Here is a 21,192-nt window from a genome sequence, read left to right as displayed (position 1 = left end):
TACAAAAATACTTTGATTTTGATTCATATCCAGATTTATATGAGCATCTGATCTCAACTCTCTCTCCTCTGTATCCAGTAATTGTCTGTGGAGCTCCAACAACAACAGCTGAAAACACAAATATCATTATATAGAGCTGTTATGTGTGAGCAAGAGACATAAGCAGGCCAGAATAATAACTGACAAATATCATCCATATGAGTCTGATGATCATGTGATAACAGAGGAAAAACAAGAGAAGATGTCAAACTCTGTGTAAAAGAGCTGAGAGTCTCAAACTCACCTGTACAGATGCTGGAAAAGAGCAGCAGGACGTCCAACATGATGAAATTTGACAAGCGTTTCGCTTAAATAAAAGACCAAATTCTGTGTGAGAAACGTTACTGTCGTTCTCTTCCGTACTGAGAGAACAATGTGCGTCAGCAACTAATATTAACATTTCCTTCACGTGTTGAGAGTCAAACTCATACTGTTCACTGACTGTGTTTTTTTAATGTGGCGTTAGGTGTGAAAACGCCTCTCAGTTTTGACCAGGAAATGAACTGTGAATTCATCAACCACAACCTGTTTCTGTCTGTCTTTAACATGTTTAAGTGTTTTCTGTTGTCCTTTTGCTCTTTTTCTACTTCTGAATGTTTTAATATATTTTCAAGACATGTTAATTACATGTTAAGCATCATCCACTCATAGGAAAAAATGTCAAACATTTTAAGGAAACAATCCTTGCCAAACTCTGAATGAAAAAGACATGAGATGAAGAAGAAATGTGTGTTAGGGGTATTTTCTGTGGTAATCGACAGCATGGAGAAACACTGTTGTTTACAGAAACTATAAATAATACAGAATATTTCTTGAACATTAAAATCTCTCTCTCCATCATATGAGCTCTGGGGGGAAAGTTGCATTGTGGGAAACGTAGTGTGTTTAGCTGAAGCCTCAAAGCTCTTCCTGTGTCTGTAGTTTCACTTCCTGTTTGGCGAGTGTGAGCCGAAGACATCACATGTTTAACTGAAGCTAAAGGCCTCCTAATATTATAATGATGAAGCTTTTCTTAAGCATCTCAATCGCACCAAACTAATCTGTGCCATTTATATGTTGCTTGCAGTGATTTATACGGATATTCATCTACTTTTGAATGGTGCAGTTTCAACATCAGCCAGCAGGAGTGAACCGATGAAAACAGACAAACCTTGACCTGAACATCCAACAAGGACACGATATTCACATTAATAACTACAGACTCACAATATAATAATAATGAAATAAAACATATGCTTCACTTGCAATCAAGAATAACATGTTTTAATTTGTCCATTAAAGTATTTAATGAGACACATTCAGCTTTAAAAATAAATAAATAAAAAAATATAATTTTTATTATACATATTTGTGAATGTCAGCTGTAAACTGAGTCAAAAGTCAAACTGCCACATTAATGATAATTACAACAAAAACACAAAACACCAAATACTCAAATCAAGAAGATGAATCTGATCTTTCTGAACTCTATAATGAACAGAGAAGACAAGCTTGATGACGCATGTTCAGTAAAACGATGAAATTGATGAGGACAGTTTGGTATATCATATAATAATTATAATTATAATAATAATTCGTTACATTTATATAACACTTTTCTAGGTGCTCAAAGCGCTTTACATGGAAGGGGGAATCTCCTCAACCACCACCAATGATGATGCGACGGCAGCCATATTGTGCCAGAACGCCCACCACACACCAGCTTATCATACTGGTGGAGAGGAGACAGTGATGAAGCCAATCAGTATATGGGGATGATTAGGAGGCCATGATGAACAGAGACCAAGGGGCAAATTTGGCCAGGATGCCGGGGTTACACCCCTACTCTTTTTCGGATTTTTAATGACCACAGAGAGTCAGGACCTCAGTTTAACGTCTCATCCGAAGGACGGTGCTCTTTGACAGTATAGTGTCCCAAACACTACACTGGAGCGTTAGGACTCACACAGACCACAGGGTGAGCGCCCCCTGCTGGCCTCACTAACACAACACATCTACCAGCAGCAACCTGGTTTTCTCAGGAGGTCTCCCATCCATGTACTGAATGGAATCCACTTTAGTGTGCAACCAGTCTTGGGCTACAGGGTGATATGGCTGCTGGCAAGAACACAATTATATTGTAACGGTACACTGTAAAAAAAAATCCTAATTTTACAGAAAATAACTGTGATTTTTTTACGATCATTTTCTTTCATTTTAAATTGTACTCAAAACACTGTAAAATTACAAATAATATCTGTAAAATAAAAATTCAGCTGTTATTTTAGGTATTGTGACATTAATGACAAATTACAGTAATTCACATTTTTTATACAGAAAATGTATTGTATTTTTCATACAGTATTTTTTCTGTTTTCTTAAATTACATAAAAATGTATGTAAAATTACAAATATAATCTGTAATTTAACAGAAAGAAAACAGTTAAATGATAAAGTGGTCAAATGACTGTCAGCTCCCCAAAAAACTGTAAAACATCCTAAATTAAATAAACTGAAAAACACTGTTATTTCACAGGTATTTCCTGCATTATTATGATCAAAAACCTTCATTGTAAAAAAATCGTAAAAAAAGGGTCAAATGACTGGCAGCTGCGGCTGCCAAACAAAAACCCTAAAATTAAAGTAAAATATGGTAATTTAAATAAATTGTAAAAAACTTTAAAATAAATTTGATGTCACCATGATTGAGATCAGTGTCTGCTTTAGTTGGGCTCATGACTTCAATTTTTAACTTGTGTTTTTCTTTGGCTGCTTTAACTGTGTATTTAATGCATATTTGTTATAGCAATAAATGCTGGAGAAAATTTCAGATGATTTTGGTCATTCTTTGATGATGTCATCATATGATGGCTTGATTCTCTAATATGATAGTCAAAAATATGAATATATTAGCTTAGATTACATGTAGATGGAATTTAGCTTTATACAAAGTCTATAATGTCATAATTTCTCACATGCATATATTTTTTTACAATCGTAATAATTCAGGAAATAGCTGTAAAATAACAGTGTTTTTCTGTAAAACATTTAAGGAAAATTTCTGTAAAAGTTTTTTGCACTTCTAAAATAGGATATTTTACTTTATTTTTACGGATTTTATTTGACAGCCGCAGCTGACAGCTTTAAAATAAATTTGATGTCACCATGATTGAGATCAGTGTCTGCTTTAGTTGGGCTCATGACCCGTGAGTTTTTAACATTAGTTTTCTCTGGCTGCTTTAACTGTGTATTTAATACACATTTGTTATAGCAATAAATGCAGGAGAAATATCAGATGATCTTGGTCATTCATCAGTGATGTTACAGTCATCGTGATGATCTGATTCACTGATATGACAGCCAAATCTCTGAATATATTAGTTTAGATTACATAATATGTAGATGGAATTTAGCTTTATACAAAGTCTATAATGTCATAATTTCTCACATGATCCTTGGCAACAATATTGTAATAATCTGAAATTTAAAAAGATATATATTATATGGAAAAAGTTTTGAGCTGGTTAATTTTTTTTTTGTAGTATAGACATCAAGAATCAACATATGAATCTCAACAATGGTGACAACCAGCAAAGCCTTTTTGTGACTTTATAGTAGTTCAGATTTTTTTTCATTGTCACCATTGTTGTGATTCATATGCTGATTATTGATGTCTGAGTGAGTCTATATAATCCCGTCAAAACATTTTCTGTATAATGACATCATAAAATCTGAGTATCACAGCACTGCAGGATCTTCTATAGCAGTTTTATCATGCAAAAATTAACTAATATTTAATTACTTAATCAGATATTACACTTCAGGTGGTATCAATGAGGCAGGACACTACATGATGACTATTATCACTAAAAAGAGACCAACATCATCTGATCTGAGTTTCTCTTGGATTCCTACCATAACTAATATGCATCAGAGACACACAGTTAAAGCATCCAGAGAAAAACTTAAGTAAAACACTAAACGGTCAAGAGCCCAACTAAAGCAAACACTAATCTCCATCATGGTGACATCAAACTTTATTCTTTTCAATAAAGCTTCAACTTCTAAACCTCTGTTAATTCTCAATAAGAATGTTAGTATGAAAGAAATAAAGTCTGGATTGTAATAAGTGAAGATGCTGAGATCCTGATAGTGTTTAATGTTCTGTTTGGGGTTTAAAGTGTTTCTGTATGGTGTGTTTCGTGTGTCACCATTGTGTTGAAGAGTAGAGCCTGAGCTTCAGTCCAGGATGAGCAGAGAAACACTGATGAAATGCTGCATGTTGCTTTATTTAACTGACAGTAACTGTGTAGTTGCTGATGTAGTGACGTATAGTCACAGCAAATCATGCATATAATTAACTGCATGTTTTTCAGTAAAAAATCAGACAAAATGTGAATTAACTGTGTTTTAACTGTGTATTTCTGTTAAAAAAAAGATTAATGAAGATTTCTGTAAAAGTATTTTGCACTTATTTAAATTAGAATATTTTACATTCATTTTACGGTTTTTGTATGGCAGCCATTGCTGACAGTCATTTGACTGTTTTTTATGGGATTTTTTTACAATGAAGGTGTTTGATCGTAATAATTCAGGAAATAGCTGTAAAATAACACTGTTTTTCCGTAAAACATTTAAGGAAAATTTCTGTAAAAGTTTTTTGCACTTAATTTAAATTAGGATATTTTACTTTATTTTTACGGTTTTTGTTTGGCAGCCGCAGCTGACAGTCATTGACTGTTTTTTTACGATTTTATTTTTTACAGTGTAAGTAAACTCAGAGAAGAGAAGCACAGATGGCGTTTAACCATTTATTGAAATGCAGCAGAGGACACACACTAACAGGTCAGTGAATATGACTTTCAGCAGGTTGAACAGTTTGATCAAATCATCTGATCAGTGTCTTATCTTTGCAGGTTGGCCGTGAGATCATGATCGGCTGAATCCAGACTGTAGGGAAGCTCACGATCCTCAGTCCAGGTGAGAAACTGAGTGAATGATGGAGATGGATGAAGGACTGGAGATTCTCAGGAGTAACAAGGGAGAATAACGAGTAGTTAACGGCAGTGTCTGTCAGCACTCGTGGGCGGGGCCTGTGCTTTGTGACGTCACTAAAGCCGCATTCTGAAAACAGGTCGTTGGGAGACACTGGTGATGATTTATGGGGATTAATAAAAAAGGAGTGAGTGGATTTGTATCACTATTGGCTGGTTGTGTACACACACTGCCAACACACATTTATGTCCAAACACCATGCAAAAAAGAATTTTGCATAATAGGGGACCTTTAACGGGCTAATAGCCTCGGACCTGTGACACCAGCCCAAAACCATGCTGGGTTTCCACCGTCGGGCCAGAAGATCCGCAGCGCTTCACCAAAACACGCCTCTCTGGATCAACGTCACACAAACCCATCATTTCACCAACAAATTGAAGTTTTATCAGAAAACGAATCAGAAGGAAATCACTGGAAACTAGCGAGATCGCAAAACAAACATGATAAAAGTGGCCGTTTGCTGCCATTTCTGTTGTTTACTTGAATATTTAAAACCCAAGCATCGATATTTTACCACAGGTTTACAATAAAAAGTGATGCATTGATCATAATGAATTAATTTCTGTCAAGATTGCACATTAGTCACACAGCAATAAAGATATTATACAAAAGAAAGAGGACACACGTACTTATTCAGTCGTGTCTGTTTATGTTTATTTGCTACTTACAGGACATATTTACATCACAATTAGACAGAATGATCATTTCTACAAATATGACCTGAGGAGCTTTAGCACTCTCTCCAGTGACAGTCCAGTCCAGTTATATTCAGTCAGAGAAACAGAGGAGCGCCTGAAAAGTGGCTTTATTTATGACATATGCAGAACTAAATATGGATAACAGACAGTCCGTTATAGACGAGTAACGACAGATGAAATAAAGACACGATTGTGATAGCCGATATGATTTGTCTGATTTCTTCAAGCGGTCACATTTACCATGTTTACTATGGTAATGTTTAGCACACATAGTCTTTTGCATCGCATGTACTGTACATATTTCTGCCTTATACGGTGATCAGAATCCACATCGGATCACAGACTGAAGTTATGTCACACACTCGCTGCTGTCTCTGAAAGTGAGTTAGAGCTAAAATGGTTTTGAAAGTCTTTAATGCTGATGTTAGCTGGTCTATGGACTCATCCGGCGCTGCCGTCTCCAGACTCAGATAAACTCCTCCTCTGTTCATGATCACTCCTCAAGCCGAGATCTTAAGACACTCCTCTCTGGAAAGAGATATTCGGTGGGCCAAAAACCTTGGCCATTGAGGATCCCCGACAGTGACAGTGGAAACACGACTAATGTGTCCAACTGAGGCCTGGGACTCACTAGATGATTTTCAAATCTTTATCGATTTTAAAACTGTGTGAGACCACAGACATAAAGGCTGTTTCAGCCGATGTCAGCATTTATTCCTCTGAACACACACACTAGAAGATTCGTCCGGGCCGCGAGACACACACCTGTCGATTGTAACATGTTCACAGTGATACGAGATCTCACAGAGACTCGCAAGATCAAACGTGACTTGAGAAATAAACTGGAGGACGATTGACGTCATCAGTGATTCTCCTGGCCTGAGTTTTGTTTTACGGGAAGAAAAACTAAAGACAAAAAAGAATAAGGATGATCTTCTTTCTCAATTCTCCACTTTCATGGCATGTTTGTGGCTGCCGAGTCTCAGCTAAACACACAACATCCGGTTGGTGAAGCTCGCTCTCATTGGCTAACGCGGGTTTAACGTCAGAGGCGGACCAATCAGGAGTCGGAAATATCAAACATGTTTCATATTTACGGTTCGGGATCATGCGAGCTCTGATGCGATCAGGAGAAGTGAAATAATTATAATGACATCACACAATTGAGGAGTTTTCGGACAAAAAGTAATTTGCAACAAGCATTGAATCGGGCCGCGACCCTCGAACGCCTGGGGTTTAAAATCTTCAAGTGTGTGTCCAGCCTGAGGTTTAGGCTTAATGAACTCATCTGTGTTTATGAAGGAGTGCTGGAGTCTCATATGATGTTATAGTTTATGAAACACAGCTGTAAAATACAGTTGTTTCTGTGTCTCTGTCCTCTGGATTACAGAAGCGTCCGGTGTCTTTGATCTATAATCACAGGAACGAGAGTTATTAAGTTAATAGAGAAAATAACTCAATCAAAGATGATCTCTAGTGTTTACACATGAATATAATCATTCACACACAAGCTGACAGAGATTCAGTGTCTGAATATCATAAACACACAGTCCTGTTTCAGTATCATTACAGCGTTGAGCAAGAAATTAAATCTGATTGTGTTTCAATGGATCTGCGAACACAATTACTGTAAACCACCTTGAGTTCAATACATAACCATAATCATCAGTTTCTGCTGACTCACCTGTTCATAAATCACTGGATTAAACACAACAATGGTGGACGGCAGCAGACCTGAGCAATAGATCCACATTAGTCTTTCTCTTTCTTATAGTTAGTTCATAATTATAAGATCCTTTAATTCAGTTCTCATGCATTTCATCACAAACCCAACCAAGTATTTGTTGTAAAATATTACCTTTATTCTTTTTCTTCCTCACAGCCACTATAATCAGTGGAACTGCTATCAGGAGTAAAACTAAAGCCTCCGCAGAGACGATAATCACAAATGAACCTGAAAAACACAAGAGAGAAACAGCCAGAAGAATCAGAATATCAGAAAATAAAAATTGGTGACTAAATCAAAGACTAATGCGTGAAATGAGACGTATATGAGGATTAATGAAAGTCAATGGATGTGAGAGTGTGTGAAAAGTGCAATTGTGTGAGTCTCACAGTGAATGCATGAGATTTGGCAGCTCACTGTACAGATGTATAACACAACAACACAATGCTGACTCTGATTATACTGTTTAGTTTAGTGAATAATACACAGCAAAATCCCCAGTGTTAAATTAACACTGAAAAGTGTGAATTAAATAAACTCTGAGCAGAGTGTTAAATGAACACTGAAGCAGTGTTAAAGTTAATGAGCTAATTAAGTGATTAATTGAGTGATGATTGAGCATTATTGAAGACACCTGATGTTAACAAGCAGAATCACTGAAGGAGAAAATCACACATTGTAAGTTACCATTAAGGTGATGGGTGTTTGCTTGAGTTGGGCTCTAGACCATTATATGTTTACTTTAGATTTTGTTTGGCTGCTGTTAGTGAGTTATACCAGTCAGATGAACAAAGAAAAAAAAAGTGATCTGATGTTAAATGTTATGACAATCATCATTTGAACAAGTCTTATTTCTGACTTAGATTTATGTTGTTGATTACAGCATAACTGTGATTCTGCATATCTAGAATTTTAGATATAGTACAAAAGATTTCTATTTAAAAAATGAAAGTCTTTCTTTTAGGCACACACAGACATCAAGATTCAGTCTATGCATCTCAACAATGGTGAGGAGCAGAATATACAATTAGGATAAGGAAATTACTAAGGCAATTCAGTTCATAATTTATTCATACCGCAATGCATGATGGGAGCCATTAATGAGTTGTGATTGGTGGCAGCCAGAGGAAAAGTTATTGTTTACCATTGTTAAGATTCACAGGCAGATTATTGATGTCTGTTTCTAAATAATTTTGTTTAAAAGTCTTTTGATCAGACCAATGTTTATTAATTATTTTGGATTATATTAAAAATACTGAAAATCATATGCTGTAGAATCACAGAGCTGCTGTAATTATCTCAAAAAGCTTCATTTTTCAGATCACAACATGATTATGTCTAAACATAACCAACACCATCAGATCACATTAGTTCTTTGTTCATCTGACTGTTATAACTCACTAACAGCAGACAAACAAATTCTAAAGTAAACATATAAGGGTCTAGAGTCCAACTAAAGCAAACACTGATCACCATAATGGTAACTTACAATTTGTGATTTTCTCCTTCAGTGATTCTGCTAGTTAACATCAGGTGTCTTCAATAATGATCAATCATCACTCAAATATTCACTTAATTAGCTCATTAACTTTAACACGTGCAGTGGAATTAATTAGATAAGATTAATTATGTTACTAACCATGAAAATCTGAACTTAGATTTTCATCTTATGATAAACTTTTTATTACACTTCCCATTTCTATGTCTGATGGTGACTAACTTTCCATTCCAGATCTAACAATAAAACAGGATAACTTTTACTTCCTTTTATTTAGGATGTAGCCACCTGACGAACTTTCGATATGATCTAACCTTCTAACAAACTTTTGACTCAATGTAACCTGGGTCGAATGGAACTTTGAGAAAGGACTCAATGTTCTGTTTATTTTGACTGTATTGTGAAATGATTGACTGAAATATTAATCCCTTACAATGTTTTTAATATTTTGCTGATGTAGCTAACAAAGGGTAATGACGGGGGGGAGGGGGGACGGGGCTTGCTTTAAACAATTTAACCAATCATATTGATAGCGCATGACATGTTAGTCATGATGATTCTATTTTGATGTGTCTGGCTTTACCCTATAAAGCCTATTGTATTCTTGTGTTGGGCCGAGAACACGGCTGGACTGGCTATTGGGCATACCGGGCAAATGCCCAGTGGGCCGACGTGCTTTTTGGGCCGATACATCTCATAATTTTTTTTTATTATTTTTTTTTTTTTTTACGGCCCATAAAATGTGTAAATCGGCGGGCCATTCGTTTTGTTTTGTTTTGCTTGCGTTTTGGGTTTGTGCCGGTGTAATGCATTGGTCAAAAAAAGTCAGTGTTAGTTTTTTTTCTGACAGACCAGCCCATGAAACACGTAGATCAGCGGCCCATTGGTTCTTTCCTTGATTGACACTGGGCTGGGCCAATCACAACTTTAAACGAGTGAGCGAGCGTGCAGCAGTGTCAGTGTGTAATATCTGCCAGAATAGTCTGCGAGATGGAGAAGAAACGCAAGGAATGTGCAGATAAATAGCGTGAAAAAATAGAACCAGGCCCTTAAAGCAGACGCTTTATGTGTCAAAATATATGTTTTCTGACCTTCGTCAGCTCCTGTGGCAGATGATGATAGTGAGGACGGAGGATCAGGAGAGAGATGAGAGAGTGTAGAGCCTGCGGTAAGCAGAACTACTTTCAAAACACTTAAGCTATGTCATGATGGAGTGTAGGAACCCATAACCCAGTTACAGATTATTTCCACATCTGCATAGTTGACGATTACCGCAATTCACTAGAAATTTAATGAGGCGTTTGTAAACCATGTTTTCTGCCAAAATAAAAGCTTGATGCAGTTTGCGTCAAAATAAAAGATCATGTGCTTATCTCTTTCAAGTATAGAAATTGTTACAAAACTAATTATGAAAGTGTCCTTTATTTTTTAGTGCATTTGTTTTACAAAATATGGCTATTACTGTCATTGGATTAATATTATAACTATTATATAGTAGGTGTAATGTAAATAGACACTGTAACTAAAAGAGGTTTGAATTTTTCTTTGTTTAATTTGGACACTGAATATGGGTTGGAGCTTTTAATTTTGAACTCTCAAAGTGCACCAGATTGATGAATTTAACATTAAAATGCACAAAATTTTCTCACGGGGGGGCATGCCCCCGAACCCCCCTAGAAGAACCAAGGTCCACCCACCACAGTTTTAACAAAAAATCCTGTAAGAAACACTTGTATTGCTATGCCAGAGCCGCTTATAGCTTGTTTTAGGATTCACCACTGTGGAGTATAGTTCGACTGTATTAATAAATGTCAAATTTGTACTTATTTCATCTGTAAACTCTCACTCGTTCCTATACTCACTCATTACATGGCATTAGTGGTTTTAATGAATAGGAGTTGGAATGCATATATTTAAGGGCGTGCAAAGATGGGTGGTGTTTATGATCATATAGTGGGCCGGTCTGGGCCAAAATGCCCGGGCCGATTTTTTGTCCCAGTCCAGCCCTGGTCGAGAATCTCTGAGTATTGCTCGAGAACTCCCGGCCGTTTTGAATAAACCATCTGAGGGACATTTACTGAAGTCTGTCTCATTTGTTTTTATGCTGCGCAGCAAAGAAGTTAGGTTAGTAGACTCGGCCAGTTGTCGACTGAAGACGCAAGAGCTAGAGTATAAAGGTTATTAAGTGTCGATTAGTAGACGCTCTGTGTCGATGAGTAGACGCAACAGTTTTATTCTAGATAGTCAGATTAAAGAAATTTGCATCACACACTCTTGAGTGTTCATTTAACACTCTGCTCAGAGTTTATATAATTCACACTTTTCAGTGTTAATTTAACACTGGGGATTTTGCTGTGTAGTCTATATAATATTGTGCAACCGACGTGAAACTGCAATGGTAAACCTCAACTCTTCAGAAGGAAACGCTTCTGTCTGTGGTTGATGTCAAAGCAAGTTAACCACACGAGTACGTGCCTCTACAAATGTTCAATGTGTTTAATATGTCAAAATGTTATTTTCTCCAAAATGAGCTTATTCTATCTGATCTGAGAGTTGCATTATGGGTAGTGTAGTTTGTGTGCTTACTAGTGTTTGCCTGATAGAGTTGAACTGTAGTATTTCCTGTTGTTGTTCTTGTTGTTTCAGTTTCTGTTTGATGAGTCGCTGACAGAGAGAAACACCAGTGACTGTGAATCATGCAGTGAGAACATGAACACATATAAACTCTAAAGCTCTACATTCACAAACAAACCATTCACATCACGTGAATATGTACAAACGTTGTATATTCTTTTATTCATTACACTGATTACTCTCAACTAAAAATATTTTAATGTTCATTCTAAAGACACTCTTATCCAAAGCAACCCAGCCAGCACAGCCATGTGGGGCCCAAATGGGTTTGACCTGGGCTATTTAACTGGGACCCAGCCAGTTTTGTCCTCGGTTTCCATGTAGGCCCCACATGGGTTTGCCCAGATGAAATGAACACTGCTTAGTGTGCACAGTACAGGCTGTTTAATGTAACACTGAATCAGTGTTGGAGGTAATGAGATAATTAAGTGATTGAATAATGATAGTGCATTATTGATGAACACCTGCTGTTAACAAGCAGAATCACTGAAGGAAAGAGAAACACAAGAACTACTTCCAGCCACAACCTTGGATAAAATCAACTGAAGATAAAATACATTACATCTCTCAAGATCTGATTAAACAACTCCACAAACAGCATTACCAGCTTCACTTATTACTAACCAGACTGACTTTATTTATGTCAGACATCTACAGAAAATAATTAAGAAGAGGTTTAGATGTTGATTACTTATTTGAAAGTAATAGTTTGATTTGATGTTACCACTGTGGCGATCAGTGTGTGCTTTAGTCAGGCTCTTGACTTTTTGACATTAGTTTTTCTCAGACAGCTGTGTCTGTTTGTTATGGCGAGAACAGCAAGATAAAATATAATCAGATGCTGTAAGCTGATTGATGATAAGAATATAATCATCATATAGTGGCTTAACTCACTGATATTATGTGTGAGGATTATACGGGTAGTATGTTATTCATTTTATTTATTGTTGTGATTCTACAGCAAAAAAATAATAGAATTTAATCAGAACATCAAATGATTTTTAAAACCCCATTTACACATGTTGGACTACTGAAAGTTCTACTTGCACACAGACATCAAGAATCAGCATATGAATCTCAACAATGGTGACATGCTTCATGGTGCAATGCATTCTGGGAGCCATGGATAAGTTTCGTATGATGCACTCAGAATGCATTGCACCATGAAGCATGTCACCATTGTTGAGATTCATATGCTGATTCTTGATGTCTGTGTGCAAGTAGAACTTTCAGTAGTCCAACATGTGTAAATGGGGTTTTAAAAATCATTTGATGTTCTGATTAAATTCTATTATTTTTTTGCTGTAGAATCACAACAATAAATAAAATGAATAACATACTACCAGTATAAACCTCACACATAATCAATGAGCTAAGCCACTATATGATGATTATACTCTTATCATCAATCAGCTTACAGCATCTGATTATATTTTCTCTTGCTGTTCTCGCCATAACAAACAGACACAGCTGCCTGAGAAAAACTAATGTTAAAAAGTCAAGATCCTGACTAAAGCACACACTGATCGCCACAGTGGTAACATCAAATCAAACTATTACTTTCAAATAAGTAATCAACATCTAAACCTCTTCTTAATTATTTTCTGTAGATGTCTGACATAAATAAAGTCAGTCTGGTTAGTAATAAGTGAAGCTGGTAATGCTGTTTGTGGAGTTGTTTAATCAGATCTTGAGAGATGTAATGTATTTTATCTTCATTTGATTTCATCCAAGGTTGTGGCTGGAAGTAGTTCTTGTGTTTCTCTTTCCTTCAGTGATTCTGCTTGTTAACAGCAGGTGTTCATCAATAATGCACAATCATTATTCAATCACTTAATTATCTCATTACCTCCAACACTGGTTCAGTGTTACATTAAACAGCCTGTACTGTGCACACTAAGCAGTGTTCATTTCATCTGGGCAAACCCATGTGGGGCCTACGTGGAAACCGAGGACAAAACTGGCTGGGTCCCAGTTAGATAGCCCAGGTCAAACCCATTTGGGCCCCACATGGCTGTGCTGGCTGGGAACTCAAACAACTTTAACACATTTAATCTCAAAGGAATCATCTAATATATATAAATGACTTCAAGTACATTTAGAAGCACAATATTCCAGAAATAAGAGTCATAAAGAGCGACAGACAGAGGAACTGACCTGATTGTGGACTCAGTTCTGTTGTACTGAAAGATGACGGTGTTTCTGAAGAAGGGCTGATGGTTGAAACTTCAGTGGTCTTTTTATCTGAAGGGTCACAGGAAAGATCAACTTAAAACACTGACACTGAAGTTCATTTAAAATACATACAATCTTTCATTCAATCTCTGTTTTAATCACTCTGTCTCTTGTTGTGCCAAAGAAATCCAGTAAAGTCACTTTAACGCACTACCAAGTCATAGTTATAGTGACAGTTGGACCCTGATATAAAGTGTGACCAAAACATGGGAAATCTTTTCTTTGTACTTTTGTCAGTTAAATAAAGTTAAAACAGAATTAACAAATCACAGATTCTTCATTTTTATTGCATTTTACAAAATTATCCAACTTTTCTGGATCTGGGGTTGTACAAGATTAATGACTTGATCTCTCACTCTCAGCTTGTTTCCATGCAGTTCATTTCTGCTATTAACAAATGAATCACTTACCTTCTTTAACCAGCAACACAATCTCTGAATAGTCATCAAAAATCATCCCCTCCACACCACACCAGTATTGGCCTTTATCTGCTGTTCTCAGATCAGTGATGGTGACGGTGAAAACTCTGGCCCTCATGTTGTCAGTCAGAGAGAATCTCTCGTCATTAGCTGGAGATCCTGATTTAACCATGATGTTTCTATTCAACAATAAACACTCGCCTTTACAAAAATACTTTGAAAATGATTCAAATCCAGATTCATATGAGCATCTGATCTCAACTCTCTCTCCTCTGTATCCAGTAATTGTCTGTGGAGCTCCAACAACAACAGCTGAAAACACAAATATCATTATATAGAGCTGTTATGTGTGAGCAAGAGACATAAGCAGGCCAGAATAATAACTGACAAATATCATCCATATGAGTCTGATGATCATGTGATAACAGAGGAAAAACAAGAGAAGATGTCAAACTCTGTGTAAAAGAGCTGAGAGTCTCAAACTCACCTGTACAGATGCTGGAAAAGAGCAGCAGGACGTCCAACATGATGAAATTTGACAAGCGTTTCGCTTAAATAAAAGACCAAATTCTGTGTGACAAACGTTACTGTCGTTCTCTTCCGTACTGAGAGAACAATGTGTGTCAGCAACTGAAATATATATTTCCTTCCCCTTCTGTCTCTCTAACCACATCAGCTCTACATGACATCAGTGATGATTCACCAAACTTTATTAAATATATAAGCAGTGTTTTACTCTGTGAGGAAGAGATGATCCACTTCATTATAAGAGGGAATGAGGATCTGTGACATTTACACAGTGTGTAAAATATGAGCGTTTCACACAGCGTTCCAGTGAACAACTCTTCTAGGACATATTAAATATAAATGATGAGATCAAAATAAAATATTAAAATATATAACAACTTCTCAAGAATCAGTTCTCTTCCTGTGTTCATCGTCATAAGAAAGAAGAGTCTTACACTTGTAGTCCAGCCGGCAGTTCACATCACACTGATTCCCTCCACAAAAACACAATAGGAATTTCCCATAAGCTTCTGGATTATGCAAGAAAAAAACAAGCTTTATGATCAGCAAAAGTTCATGATACAAACATGTTTCAGATGAACACAACTTTTATGAATATTGAAGCCTAAATGCAGTCGCCAGAAGTGAAAAGCTAAAGGTAGGCTATAAACGAACTACATCACGGTCACATGACTTCAACGTCACCATCACTAAACTTCTGAAAACTCTTTCAGTTTTTATCTAGAAACATTTTCCCTGAAGGTTTGAGTTAGAATAGTTTATAAAATCTCAATTATAAGCTTATCGATGCTGTAAAAGCGACTGAGTTTACATGTTCGGCTGATGACGTTTAATCTCCTCGACTGACTCTGTCGTCACATTTAGACACTTGTTAGCAACCGCCTTTTTCAAGACAAGTAACAGCTTCAATAAATCACGAGTGGGGAAATACTGATGTATTTTATGTGGTAGAATAAAGCGTGTCTTGAGCTTGTGTTCACCACAGACCTTATTTCAGCCATTTCACCAAAACCCATTTCATAAACCCATTGACTTCGGGACGATGAAACCAGAAGTGCTAAAATGCAACTCGCTTCCAAGATTTGTCCTACAAACTGATGTCAAACCTGCACCTCTACAGCCATCTTACCCTGAGGGAACGTGAGGAGATTCGGCACAGCGCCACCTAGTGTTGGCGGATAATGGACAATTGATATTTTAGCCTATAAATATTTTGACCATCAATAGTTTAATATTTACGTTTAGCTGACGCTTTTATCCAAAGCAACTTACAATTGCTATATATGTCAGAGGTCGCATGCCTCTGGAGCAACTAGGGGTTAAGTGTCTTGCTCAGGGACACATTGGTGTCTCACAGTGGATTCGAACCCGGGTCTCTCACACCAAAGGCATGTGTCTTATCCATTGCGCCACACCACCCCATAATATCAAGCTGAACGACACCCAACTTTCCCATGTTGGCCATTTACTATTTTGTAGTAATATGATATATTTTATGAACTCAATAGGATATTATTACGAAACTTGGTTTGTGTGATCATGTCCTGAAGGAGCCTGAGAAGATATAAAGAGTTGTGTAGTGTTTTATACAATATCTTGTCAAAGCTACTGCCTTTTGCACTTAAACTTCATCATTGCTCTGATTCTCTGCTTTCTTAATGTTGCCTCTTGTGTGAATTGCCTCATAATCGCTGGTTTCTGCTGTATTTTACATTTTTAATAGCTTTATTGAACTGTAGATGAGGTGTACCAAAGAATATTGAATTTTGTGTCATTTTTACATTTTATTTACATTTCTTTTTTAGTTGTTAGTAACATTTCTGGTTAGTATATACACTTTATAAACTGATAACAGTAATATATATAGATATATATTATCAGCAGTAAATGTAGAACAAACAGGCAGGGATCAAACACCAGCAAAAGAGATATCCAAGGCTGAACACAAACGGACACGGTAAAAAATTGCTGTAAAATTTACAGCAACTTACTGGCAATTTTGGTTGTAAAGCCTGTAAATGTACAAGAGTACTGTAAATCATAAACTACAATTATACAGCACACCTGTAAAAGCAGCAAAACAAGAGCAGCTGTGAATTTACAGTTCTTCAATGTAATCTTTACAGTATGTTACTGTTATTAATAATGCAAAGGCAGGCAGAGTTCAGGGCAGGCAGCAAACAGAGTAGCGAGTCTCCAGGCAAACAAAGCAGAGTCACAAAGGCAGTGAAACGATACGGTCAGAAACGTCAGCCAGGGCAGAACAAGACTTCGCAATGATGGAGTGGAGAGAGACTGAATAAATAGTCTGAATGATGAGCGGCAGGTGTGCAGATAACGAGTACCAGGCACGGGTCATGGGGAACGGAGTTTAAATGGATAATGTCAATATTCGGGAGAGGGAGCCCTCTGGAGGCGAGTACGAGGAACCACAGAGGCTTGATTCGTGACACAATGTCTGTGGACAGTCTTTTTCATTTACGGTTGATCACTGAATATATCGGACCCTCGTTTGTTGAGATGTTTTGTGGATGTGTTGAGATGTTTTGTGGATGTGTTGCTGTTACGTAGATCAGTTCTGTCCCGCTGTCCTGTGTTGCTTCAGGAGACTTTATATTGGCATAATAATCACCGGCTGTATCTGTCACCTGATTGGTCGAGTGGGTGTGACTGGGGTTTGAATCAGGATGGCGATTGGCTACTGTGGCGTAAACAGGACAGACATCTATGCAGTTGTTGAGGTGTGATGCAGGCGTCTGATTGGTTGAAGATGCAGGCGTCTGATTGGATGAAGATGTTACCGTGGCGACATCACTGTTTGGAATCTCTTCATACATGCGGTCAGTCTGAAAAACAACACATACATTAATAATTTACTAGTTTGCATAGATTAAACACTCTGTTGATCAATAAACAATCATTTAACATGTCTGATCTTCTACAGGTAAAGATTTGAACACTCACCTCTGTATTGTGCTGCATGTTTTGCTGAAATAAAGCTGAATGGAGCATGAATAGAGAAAAAAGACAAATCAATTCAAACCCTATAAAAACAGGACTTAATAATCACAAACAAACTGTTACCTGTCCCAGATTTCCTCTTCCTCTTCTTCAGGATGATGAAGGTTCCAGAACACAGAGTCAGAACCAGCAGAACCGAACCCAGACCGCCAGTAACAGAAGCCAGATCTGAAGGCAACGCTAAACACATGATATTTACATGATGAAACACAAACTGATTCTGATTATACTGGAAAATCAACAATAACATTCTAATAACTAATATAAATTCCTTTGATTATTGTACCATTAGGAATATTGTAATATTGTAAATATACAGGTGTTATATTGTGTAACTGAAGTGAAACTGCAATGGTAAACCTCAACTCTTCAGAAGGAAACACTTCTCTTTACGGCTGATGTCAAACCAAAATGTCTCCACAAATGTTCAAAGCAATTTCCTTTCAAAGAGTGATCATGTGATCAGAGAGTTGCATTATGGGTAGTGTAGTTTGTGTGCTTACTAGTGTTTGTCTGATAGAGTTGAACTGTAGTATTTCCTGTTGTTGTTCTTGTTGTTTCAGTTTCTGTTTGATGAGTCGCTGACAGAGAGAAACACCAGTGACTGTGAATGTGTCGCTCATACAGTGATATAATAACACATAATAATAATAGACAAACACACTTAACACTGTTTGCTATTGCTGCATATGAACAAATGTTGTGTTTTCTGTTCATATCACTGAATACTGATAATCACATTAGCCTATATAAATGTTCATTTAGAAGACACTTTATTATCTGAACTGATACAGAGTCACTTTGGATAAAAGTCTCTGTCAAACCCTCGTAAAGCTGGACTCGTGTTATTACTGTCATTATGAGATGATTTTACTCAGAAACTGCAGAACCACGAAAACACTGACTGTCAAATGATGCGTCCCCAGATAGCAATTACATTTGGCACGGATCTGTTTTAAGCCCCTTGCCTCCGTTTCTATCTTAGAGACGTTTTCTGATTGTGAACCAGATCCGTGCCAGACAGAGGTTTCAGCTTAAACATTCTAACTGCCATCAGTTCAGTATTTATATCATTTTACAGATCTGGCCCAGATCACTTTTCCCATAGGTAACCGAAAGACATTAGCTGTGTCTGACACTGATTTGGTCCAGATCTGCAATATGAATCTGAGCCGATACTGTTTTCACATAGGCTACACTGGTGTGGCCCGAATCTGTGATACATATCTGAGCCGACTGCATTAAAAAAGGGCTAAAAACTGCTCTGGCCCACATCTGCAAAACAGATTTGAGCCAACACTGTTTTGACAGAGACTACCTGATGTGGACCACATCCGAAATACTTTTCTCAAACTGTGTGAAGAACTCCGTGGAATAAACATTTTCAAAACAACATGGTTACCTGTCTGCATATTTATTTTTCTAATCAGTGTTTAAAAACTATACAGCAACAGGTCAGTTACAGCCAGAGGCGGCCTTACCTATGTTTCACCCGTTTCAATTGAAACGGGCCCCGCCCTCCAAGGGGGCCCCCAACAGAACAGGAAAATCCCATTCATTTTCTCCCTAGGATATTTATTTTCAGACATGATGTCTAAAGTGGTCTCCAACACGTCGCTCGCGAGAGTAGCTCGTGGCCTGATTGGAGGTAGCTCGCCAAGGGCCGTTCACATATCGCGTGTTTTGCGCGCTCAAGTTCGTTATTTCAAATAATTGAAGCGACGCACTTATTTTTTCCAGGCGCGAGTCAATATGAAGGATGGGGGTGCACCCAAACTACTGGTGTTTTTTTCTTCTCCGTAAATAAATCTTCTAGCAGAGCTACAACAAGCGTTTATCGGTAGTGGAAATCCATTAGCTATTAAAACTTCTCTGTCGTTGTGGAGAGCGCATGGTGCATAGCAACGACAGACGCCACGGGAAAATCGGACCGAATTTTACTATTAATAATAAAAGATAAGCTAATGTGCATTGTAAATGTCAGTATTTTGTCTTTTTTTTGAATCATTCTTTTTATAAAAATGATTTAAAGGCTGAAATATGCGAGGTTTATCTTTATATAAAAACTTTTTTGTCAAAACTTTATTTGAACTTGAACATGTTAGTAGATAGCATGTTGCAAGACACTCCTTTCAAATTTGGTCATCATTTTTAATGTTACTATTTTAATGTTTATGCAAACAAAAAGTGCATATTGATGGTAAGTTTATTTGTTATTTGCTGGTTTTCGACATAAAACTTGGTGAATTGATTTTTATTGTGTAGTATTAGTACTTTTTGAACAGGATTATGTGATAACCATGCTCATTTTGGTCACTATAAACATGAAATGACATTTTCATACAATTTCATCTCTAGTTATGATGCACTATAAAATCAACAATAATTATGTGTTTACAGTATAATAATTGTTTTTATATGTCAATTAAGGGTGACATATATTGGCCTACAATAACTCGTTTAGGTCTAAAACAGTTAGCATAGTTGTTAATATGAGCGTTATGAGACATTATTTAAGAGATTTAATTATTGCATATAGCTCTGGCCACTTTCATTTTTAAAAAGTAGCTAAAAAAGGTTGGAGACCCCTAAACCATCCAAGTTAGATTGACCACGAGCTACGAGGCTGTGAAACGAAAGTTTCTGCTCCTATAAAAGCCACAAAGTATAAAAATCAACCTTGTTATTTGCGATCTTCTGGAGAAATACTACACTACCCAGCCAGCACAGCCATGTGGGGCCCAAATGGGTTTGACCTGGGCTATTTAACTGGGACCCAGCCAGTTTTGTCCTCGGTTTCCATGTAGGCCCCACATGGGTTTGCCCAGATGAAATGAACACTGCTTAGTGTGCACAGTACAGGCTGTTTAATGTAACACTGAATCAGTGTTGGAGGTAATGAGATAATTAAGTGATTGAATAATGATAGTGCATTATTGATGAACACCTGCTGTTAACAAGCAGAATCACTGAAGGAAAGAGAAACACAAGAACTACTTCCAGCCACAACCTTGGATAAAATCAACTGAAGATAAAATACATTACATCTCTCAAGATCTGATTAAACAACTCCACAAACAGCATTACCAGCTTCACTTATTACTAACCAGACTGACTTTATTTATGTCAGACATCTACAGAAAATAATTAAGAAGAGGTTTAGATGTTGATTACTTATTTGAAAGTAATAGTTTGATTTGATGTTACCACTGTGGCGATCAGTGTGTGCTTTAGTCAGGCTCTTGACTTTTTGACATTAGTTTTTCTCAGACAGCTGTGTCTGTTTGTTATGGCGAGAACAGCAAGATAAAATATAATCAGATGCTGTAAGCTGATTGATGATAAGAATATAATCATCAT

General features: G+C 37.0%; 2 protein-coding genes across 2 annotated transcripts; both read right to left on the bottom strand.

The window, feature by feature from the left end:
* Positions 1–5,707: 5,707 nt before the first annotated feature.
* On the bottom strand, positions 5,708–14,905 carry LOC311284203 (protein CD300H-like). Its single transcript, XM_084399108.1, has 7 exons — positions 14,771–14,905; positions 14,275–14,595; positions 13,787–13,873; positions 11,582–11,659; positions 7,630–7,725; positions 7,456–7,505; positions 5,708–7,181 (listed from the first exon to the last, which is right to left on the bottom strand). The coding sequence occupies exons 1-7, from the start codon at positions 14,808–14,810 to the stop codon at positions 7,104–7,106; spliced, it is 750 nt and encodes a 249-aa protein (XP_084255234.1). The 5' UTR covers positions 14,811–14,905; the 3' UTR covers positions 5,708–7,103.
* Positions 14,906–16,463: 1,558 nt separating this feature from the next.
* On the bottom strand, positions 16,464–18,022 carry LOC311279698 (uncharacterized protein; the record flags this gene model as incomplete). The annotated part of the gene is made up of 3 exons (XM_084391362.1): positions 16,464–17,657; positions 17,776–17,810; positions 17,896–18,022. 3 exons carry the CDS (start codon positions 18,020–18,022, stop codon positions 17,286–17,288), a joined length of 534 nt encoding a protein of 177 aa, XP_084247488.1. The 3' UTR covers positions 16,464–17,285.
* Positions 18,023–21,192: the final 3,170 nt, after the last annotated feature.

Source organism: Rutilus rutilus (assembly GCF_951802725.1).
Source record: "Rutilus rutilus genome assembly, chromosome: 2".
In the NCBI taxonomy this organism is placed as follows: Eukaryota; Metazoa; Chordata; class Actinopteri; order Cypriniformes; family Leuciscidae; genus Rutilus; species Rutilus rutilus.
Note: the sequence above shows the minus strand (reverse complement) of the source record. Positions and strands in the feature narration are given on the sequence as shown.